General features: G+C 44.4%; 1 protein-coding gene across 1 annotated transcript in view; it reads right to left on the bottom strand.

Annotated features, from left to right (window-relative positions):
- Nucleotides 1–1,256: 1,256 nt before the first annotated feature.
- SLC30A7 (solute carrier family 30 member 7) overlaps nucleotides 1,257–9,309 on the bottom strand; it is a 49,968-nt gene continuing 41,915 nt past the window's right edge. The window contains exons 9-11 of the mRNA XM_077277245.1: nucleotides 7,777–7,867; nucleotides 6,236–6,385; nucleotides 1,257–5,718 (exon numbers count right to left, since the gene is read on the bottom strand). Coding sequence (XP_077133360.1) covers nucleotides 5,671–5,718; nucleotides 6,236–6,385; nucleotides 7,777–7,867 — 289 coding nt within the window. The 3' untranslated portion in view covers nucleotides 1,257–5,670. The remainder of the gene's footprint in view (nucleotides 5,719–6,235; nucleotides 6,386–7,776; nucleotides 7,868–9,309) is intronic.

Here is a 9,309-nt window from a genome sequence, read left to right as displayed (position 1 = left end):
AAATGCGGAGATGGGAGCAGTCACAGGAGGAGGAGAGCGGAGCCCCCAACCTTGACTGCCCGGCATAAAGGTAACAGCACTCCCGATCGCTGGCAACAGCAGCACTATCAGAAACCTCTCCATGCCCCATAGGGGACAGGAAAACACTGGTGGTTGCAGGAAGGGGTATTTAACCTTTTTGTTTCCTGTCCCCTATTAGCGCGGGGAGACATCCTCCGATACTGCTGTCGTGGAAGGTGACTGGAGAAAGAAAAGATGCATTCAGACTACTAGTGACTCAGAGAAGACTTATGCCAGCGCAGGTACCGCAACCAATAATAAATTTGGGGGAATAGATAATTTATAGGTCCAAGAGAGAACCACCAAGTTTATCTACCTTTGTACATGGACAGGAACGGACTTGGTAAGGGTGCCCTTTAAAGAGATCCTGGAGGAATTCAGTTCTAATCTCCCGTCTGTACAAGGAAGACTCTCACTGGTTTGGTCATGGGCATAAGGGAAAAAAATCACTTTCTAAGTCACTTACATTGCCAATTTGGATTCTAAGTCAATGCAGAACTTTTGCATTTTGTGCTACCGATAACTTGGCAATCACAGAGTGTTATGCTCTTGGTCAAACGTTCCTCCCACATCCATCATGTAAGCGAGCACTATAGACTGGCTAAAAAGCTGAATACAGAAGGGGCAAGGGACCCTCATCAGTTGTACTGACAGGGGCTATATAAGGTTTGAATATGGAAAGGAGCTGAACTGGTATGAGATGGACTTGTCGCCTGACTTCCATGGCAATAGAGGGGACATGGCTAAGAGTGTCCCTAAACCATTCCAGAGCATTTGGACAGGCTCCCCTGACCCCGACTTCTGCCCAAATGCATTGGAACTGTTTTGGGTCACTTTCTGGGCAATGCCCTCATCTCTGGCCACGGAAGCCAGGACACCTCTTGGAAGAATATAAAATGAAATAAAGCTGCTCGTAAGAGATGAAATCTGAAACTGGAATAATGGTGCGTAATTCATAATGAAAGTGTATTAGTAAGATCAATTAAAAAGGTATGTAAAGCTTTTGCAAATGGAATTTATTTCCCTGGCCAACCCTTAACTCGCACAGCCCTGGACATGGTCATTCATATACTATTAGACTTCATTTAAACATTAGAACTTATTGTGACCAGTGTGCAATATAAGCAAATGGAAGATACTACGTTCACAGCCATGTGTGCCACAACTGGAAAGGAAAAACTCCACAGGCTCAGATGTAAAAGTTAGATCCAGCACTTTATTGCATTATGAAGCCAAAGATATACAGTCAATCTCACTCCATAAACTATTGTATTGTAGAGGGCTCTGTATTGGCCTTGGATTTTAGCTTTGTGATAAAATACCTAATACTTTCAGATTGATCTGTTGATGGTGAGATGTGTATGGTTAGCTACCAGATTCCTGCCGGCATCAGCTCTTAGGTGACCATTAGATTGCCATGTGGATATTTAGATGCAAATTCATATTCTCCCACCAAATAATGCATTAAATGCGCCTGCCGCTGTTCCCTTTCCTCCTGTATAATAATGATTATGTTTTCTATGTGTGTGTACGTTACCAGTGATTCGGGTGGTCATTGGGCACACTTGTAGGTGAAACATATTTAACCTGACAACAACTAGGGTCTATAAAGATATTAGTTGGTTATTTGGATATTAAAATAAGCAACGTTGCAATCTTTAGGTTATTAAAAATCTCCATTCTAGAGAACGGAAGGATTTTCCACTTCTATATTGCAATGCTTGTTGCCTCTGAGGTGAGGAGTGCAGCATGTCACTAACAGCTCATTAAAAGCTAGCCGGCCGGCTGATGCCAGCTCTAATGCCTCTGTGTTCCTACAATGCTGCAAGATACCTCATATAACAAAATTGTAGGGCAGACGGTGTGGACAGTGGCAGAGCCAGGTCACTGGTCTGCACGGTCAATTAGGAGCGCACCGCTACTCAGAAAAAAGAAACCAGAGAGCGGTGCACTCGTGTTCAATTATGTCAAGGTTGTCTCCTCCCTTTTAAGGATACAAAAATCACCAATGTCCGTCTTCATGAATATTCAGCGTTTTACAGCAGCGTTTCCCAGCTCCAGTCTTAAATATCAATAACAAGTCAAGATTTCTTTCGCATTGTAAAACTAGGTGCCAGATGTTGGCATTGGTGTTCTCTAAATGGCTCATATCTTGCGGCCCTTGATGTCATTCTGTGCAGCCGACAGCCCCAAACATACGATTCCTCACAGTTCAGTACTTCAGAGAAGATGTGTTGAGGAGGCCATGTTCAACCATCTACTTCTCTAAAGCACACAATAGAGTAAATAAGTGGAAGTTCAAATATTTCTGACATACTAGAAACATGGTTCAGATGGAAATACCCCTTTAAGTTATGATGCGTCCTTAGTCGTGATGAGTGAACGTGCTCGGATAACGAGCTATCAGAGCAAGCTCGGGTGTTATTCAGGTATCTTGGGCATGCTCGGAAATTATGTTAGAGTCCCTGCGGCTGTATGATTCACTGCTGTTAGGAAATCCCCACATTTGTTGCAGATGTCTAACAGCTGCAAGACATGCAACCAAAGGGACTTAACCCCTTCAAGACATACATGTACTGCGCATGTCGTGTCCCTCAGTGGTGGAGCCCACATCTTTCCCGGCACACGTCAGCAGTTTTGAACAGCTGACATGTGCCTCTAACAGCCGTGGATGGAATCGCGATCCACACACGGCTGTTAACCCATTAAATGCCACTATTAATCTCTTAACAGCGGCATTTAATGTGATCTTGCTGTAAGAGCGTCACTAATCCCATCCATCGGCGCCCATGTCACATGACCGTGGGTCGCCGATGGGTTGCCATGACAATCTGGGTCTGCAGCAGACTCCTGTGGTTGTCATTGCCGGATTGCTATGAGTGCCGGCCAGCGGTCGGCGCTCATAGCAAGTGAGCATTTCTGCTACACACAGGCGATTAGATCATTGCCTGAATGTAGCAGAGGCGGTCGGATTATCGCAGCTTCTAATCTCCCATAGAGACTGTTGAAGCAAGTGAAAAAGTAAAAAAAAATTTTTTTTAAGTATTAAAAAAATAAAAATATAAAACTTCAAATCACCCCCATTTGCCCCATTCAAAATAAAACAATTAAAAAAACCAAAAACACGTATTTGGTATCGACGGGTTCAGTATCGCCCGATCTATCTTTAAAAATGATTAATCCAATGGGTAAACAACTTAGCAAAAAAAAAAAAAAGTCAAAATGCCAGAATTGCGTTTTTTTGGTCGCCGCAACATTGCATTAAAATGCAATATAATGGGCAATCTAAAGATTGTATCCACACCAAAATGGTATCATTAAAACAGTCAACCTGGCTCACAAAAAATAAGCTGTCAACCAGTCCAAGGTCACGAAAAATGGAGACACTACGAGTCTCGGTGAATGACGTAATTTTTAACAAATTTTGGATTTTTTTCACCATTTAAATAAAAAAAAAAAACTACTTATACATGTTAGGTATCTAAGAACTCGTAATGACCTGGAGAATCATAATGGCATGCAAGGTTTAGCATTTGGTGAACATGGTAAAAGAAAATCCAAAAACCAGTTGTGGAATTGCACTTTTTTTTGTGTCCTTCAAAAGTACAAAAAACAAGCCTTCACATGGCCATATTGACAGAAAAATAAAAAAAAGGTATGGCTCTGGGAAGGAAGGGGAGCGAAAAACAGAAATGCAAAGACGAAAAAGGGCTGCGGTGTGAAGGGGTTAAACACTATCCGCACACGCCCAAGATATTCGGATAATACTAGAGCATGTTCCGATAACACGTTATCTGAGCACGTTCGCTCATCACTTGTCCTTAGCAGTGGAATAATCTAAAATATACATTTCTGTTCTATGGGAGCCTTCGAATCATGACCTGCAGGGAATAAGAAGGACTGTATGTTTGGCTTTTTTTGTAAAGACCTGTTTTAAAAGAGCTGACTATGACTGCTATTCTTCACCCTTTATTACAACCACAAGTCCTGTTCTGGTCACTAGCACTATGCACCCATATCGCCATCACATCAGGTTAGACTTATAGCCTTATACTTTCCTGCAGTATTTTTAGCTAAAGGAAAGAAACTCCAATCGGAAAGGTTTTACGTCCTCTACATACAATGTTTTGTTTAGAAAAAAAATAAATAAAAATAAGGGGAACATGCAAATAACATATGTTCCTGTAAAGCAAGCCCTTAGTATCGACAGATCAGAACGCTTCTCGAGGCAAGTTTTCAGTCTACTACATATGGATTGCCGAGTCCTAAAATAAAAAAGGAAAATATGGCACGTTCAAGACCACCATTTTTTTTTAATAAGTGGACTGGTGTTTTTCTCCAGCTCACAGTCTAACACAGAGTGCTGAAGCACCACTAAGGATAATGGAGCTTCAACCTGGTGTAAACGTAGATTGACTACAGGTAAACGCTTATGTCTTGACTTATTAGGAAATATCCATACGTCATCTTCAAAAATCCTTCAAAGTAAGAAAAAGGTTAAAAAGAATAACTGTGGTGGATGAAAGCAAAATGCATTTGCACCTATGCATTCAAGGTCCAGGACATGTTCTCTAGCCCTTGTGTAAAACATATTCCTCCGTGGAGGTTGCTGGATGCTCTGGAATGAGAAGAATACAGTCATCCCATGTTCTGAACTTCATTGATTTTCACAATGTCCCATAAAAAGCATGTAGAAGAGTCTGTGCAAGATAAAGAGCTGGACGTGACGTACTGAACGATAGCAGCGCTGGAGGGTGGACGTTCAGTCATTTTGCATTATGTCGGTTTGTTCACAACCATGTTCCAAGTGAGATATGCAGAACAGTAAGTCACAGGCAAGGTGACATTAATGGCGCAGGTGGAGTGGTCTTCACCCCCTTGTGCTGTGGGAAGTTAGTTTCCCAACTTTATAGTTGGGGGAAGGCACTTGGGTAATAATTCTATCCAGTTTTCCATCTGGGAGGAGGGCAGCTTTAACTATGTCGTCCAGGTTCTCCTTCCTCGCTGGCAGTAGTGCTAGTACAGCTATTTTAACACTGCTCACAGATTTCTACATGTAACCTAAGAAAAATCTTGTGTCTCATTTTGCAAGAATACAAAACGGAGGGCTGCAAGTGATTCCAAGGCATCTCCTGCCAAGTCATGGACTGCAGCCTCTGACTTTAGAAGGATGTCCAGACTAACACCATTCGTACCTGGACAGTAGGTGTTAAATAAATGCTAATGCTGCCCTTGGGGTCCACATGTGGTTTCACAGTACAGGTAAATCCAGAGTTGATATGCCTAAGGTGCTCGCACATTAGATGGTACGGCGGGTGAATGATGGGATGGTATTACAATGCAATGGAAGCCCAAAGAAGGCAACAGGTATCCTGGACAGTGACCCAACAAGGTGCTAAAAGAAGGCAACGTCTGACATGCCGTCCATAATCTGTATAAAAGGTAGACTTGAATTTGAAGGAATTGTGGCACAAGTGGGAGACCCGTCTCCAAACATGATCATGAGGAGATGCTTGGCGCCAATGGGTGCATCCCCGCAGTGGCTTTTTATGTTTAGGTCCTAGTGTTAACGTTGGTGCTTTGGTCCGAGAGATGAGGTCAGACGAAGGTTTACATGGCCGCTGTATCTATCTGTACATACAGCTGCCTGACGCCAGCCTAAGAAAGAAAAAAAAAAAAAAGAAGACAAAAAAGACAAGCATGTTTTAGATTGGGTCTCTGATGGAAAAATCACAAAATTACGGTAAATATCATAGGAACCAACAAACTAGAAAGCCCCAAAATGTAGTGTTGATAGAAACTCCAATTATTTTAGGAAGGTAGTCTAGGACCACCAGGCCACAGACACACACAATGCAGGTCTTGACATTTAACGACTGCTGAATCCATCTCAAGGAGGACAATATGGGTACAGTCCCTGTGGAAAACTCCGCAATCGCCAGCTAATGTCACCACTGTCTCATAATGAGGCCAAATAACTTTCTAGAAGGTAAACTTCATGTTGTAGACACCCCCTTTGGAGAGCCTGGTTGGAGGGTAGAATGAGAAGCTGCATTAGGCTGTGACATTTTCTTATAGCGCTGAGCGCCTGAGATCATAGCGTATAACACCCGCTGGGAAATATGGACTGAAATTAGTGCTAATATGCAAAGGTCCATGTCAAAAGCCCCCGCACCTGTGTGAAAATATTATGCGTCTGGCTGAGAATCCAGCGGGCGTCTGCCTCAGGTCCCACCACCAGTTTCAGGGTCCCAATGTATACATCCGTACAGAGAGTCCAGAAATGTGGGTCGTGTAGATGATAAACGCCCTGGAGCTGCTGCACCTGGGAGAAAAAAGAAAAAAAAAAAAAATGAACACATGACCGTCCAAATGCACATCAGGCCCGAGTGGCAGACATTATTATTATTATTATTTATTTATATAGCACCATTAATTCCATGGTGCTGTACATGAGAAGGGGTTACATCAAAATACAAATATCACTTACAGTAAACAAAACTAACAATGACAGACTGGTACAGAGGGAAGAGGACCCTGCCCTTGCGGGCTTACATTCTACAGGAATGACATGGTGATATCCAGCAAGTTGGCGAGCAATCATGCACTATGCCCCCTGCTAATGCCGTCTACAGTATATTATTACTTATGACTTGTCAGACATAACACAAGTTTTCATGGACTGTAAGAAATGGGCTGTAGTGCTCTGCGGAGACAGGACACAGTCGGGGGAACTATCAATGAGCCAAAGATTAACACAATCTGACTGCACGCTGCTACCAGGCGATGGTGGACGGTGCTCTGCGGAGACAGGACACGGTCGGAGGAAGTAACAATGTGCCAAAGATTAACACAATCTGACTGCACGCTGCTACCAGGTGACGGTGCTCTGCGGAGACGGGACACAGTTGGAGGAAGTAACAATGGACCAAAGATGAACACAATCTGACTGCACGCTGCTACCAGGCGATGGTGGACGGTGCTCTGCGGAGACGGGACACGGTCGGAGGAAGTAACAATGTGCCAAAGATGAACACAATCTGACTGCACGCTGCTACCAGGCGATGGTGGACGGTGCTCTGCGGAGACGGGACACGGTCGGAGGAAGTAACAATGTGCCAAAGATGAACACAATCTGACTGCACGCTGCTACCAGGCGATGGTGGACGGTGCTCTGCGGAGACGGGACACGGTCGGAGGAAGTAACAATGTGCCAAAGATTAACACAATCTGACTGCACGCTGCTACCAGGCGATGGTGGACGGTGCTCTGCGGAGACAGGACACGGTCGGGGGAAGTAACAATGGGCCACAGATGAACACAATCTGACTGCACGCTGCTACCAGGAGACGGTGCTCTGCGGAGACGGGACACAGTTGGAGGAAGTAACAATGGACCAAAGATTAACACAATCTGACTGCAAGCTGCGACCAGGCGATGGTGGACGGTGCTCTGCGGAGACGGCACACAGTCGGGGGAAGTAATAATGGGCCAAAATGAACACAATCTGACTGCACACTGCTACCAGGAGACGGTGGACGGTGCTCTGCGGAGCCCACAGCCCTGTATAGCAAACGTGAAGGTCACTGTTCACAAATCTGAACCAGATCTAGAGATGAATGCAAATAAAGCAGGATGATAAGATGGCGACACAATGCTTTATATACATACACAATAATGTAGACATGTTAGCTGGAGAAGGAGGAGTATACGAACCCGCTGGTAACATTCAGGGAGCAAATTATCCAAGGCTGGGGGAGTTCTCTGCATGAGGATCCCAATTGACTGCTTAAGTAAAGGAATAACACTGGAAGGAAAAAGCATTTTCTCAGATTAATCAAAATTTTGAAGTCGTGTACAAACATTTGTCATATTCCCTGCACCCTCCAACCCTCCATAAAGAACACAGTCTGCAGCAATGGATCCTATAGCAGCCACCGGCAGACGACCCCAGGAGTTTCCCCACTTATACAATACGCCTGCACGGTGGCATTTGTGGGTCTCCCTGCAGAGGTCTACACCTGGACATACTGCAGAACTATACCTCCATCACAAAGCGAAAAATCGATTTGGGAACAAAGGTGTAGAACAGCAGTATCTGATATTGTGGCTACATCCTGGGCAAACAGCAGGGGTGTAGCTCAGCCCTTCCCAATGCTGCGGGCATCTTACTCACAACGGTAATGTTAGGTATCAGAATGCACATGATGTGGTTATCAAAAGGGGAAATATAACACTAAAAAAATATATACTTCACTTTATCCCCACGCCATAGTTCTACACTGAGCTTTCATCTTACAGTCAGTCAAATGCTCGGATCTGATCCTCATGTCTATCCTACACTAAACACAGAAAACCCCAGCAGAATAAAACATATTACAGCACTTCTATCTGCTCATTGTCTCATTTTCCAATTAAAAGTAAGGAATATATAAATATATGGTCAGATGAGCTCAGCTATTGGAGGCACACCTCCTCCTCCTCGCCTTGTGTGTGGCCGTCAGACTACCGTCTGCAGCACCACCTTACCGCAGCAACCTGTCTACAGCAGGACAGAAGATCACTAAGGCACACCCCCTTGGCTAATGGGGCAGGACATCAGCGGATCACTGGCCAAGTATGGGACCGATCAGCGGGAGTCTCTGCACAATTTCTACAAGAAAGTTTTAGGACTATTCAGAAAATGCCTAAAAGACTAACAGGCAGCGAGGACAAATATCTCCAGTCTTCATGGAACGTTCATTTCTGGGTTTAATATTCCTTAAGGAGTTGCAGACTAAGGCTTCTTTCACACTTCAGTTGTTTGGCGTCAGTCACTTCCAATATAGTGACGGATCGACGGATCCGTCACAATTGTTGAGAAAACGGTTCCAACGGATCCGTATTTTGACGGATCCGTTACTTGGGGGTTGTCTGGGAAAAGTATCTACTTTTTGGAGCATGCGCTATTGAAAAAGCGGATTGGGGCGACGGATCCGCCGAAATGACGGTCGCGACGGATCCGTCGCCCATAGGCGGCCATTCTATGGTATGACGGACGCGATGGATCCGCCGCGAACCGTCATTTTGGCGTTGACAAAAAACGTTTCAATGTCCGTCTATGTCTAGACAACGTCCGCCAAATTTCGACGGATCCGTCGCATGACGGATGGAACGGACGACCATCCGCCACAATCCGTCGTTAATGCAAGTCTATGGGAAAATAGCTGATCCGTCAAAAAAAATGACGGATCCCTTATTTGAGGTAAA

This window comes from Ranitomeya variabilis, chromosome 8, assembly GCF_051348905.1.
Source record: "Ranitomeya variabilis isolate aRanVar5 chromosome 8, aRanVar5.hap1, whole genome shotgun sequence".
NCBI lineage: Eukaryota > Metazoa > Chordata > Amphibia > Anura > Dendrobatidae > Ranitomeya > Ranitomeya variabilis.
Note: the sequence above shows the minus strand (reverse complement) of the source record. Positions and strands in the feature narration are given on the sequence as shown.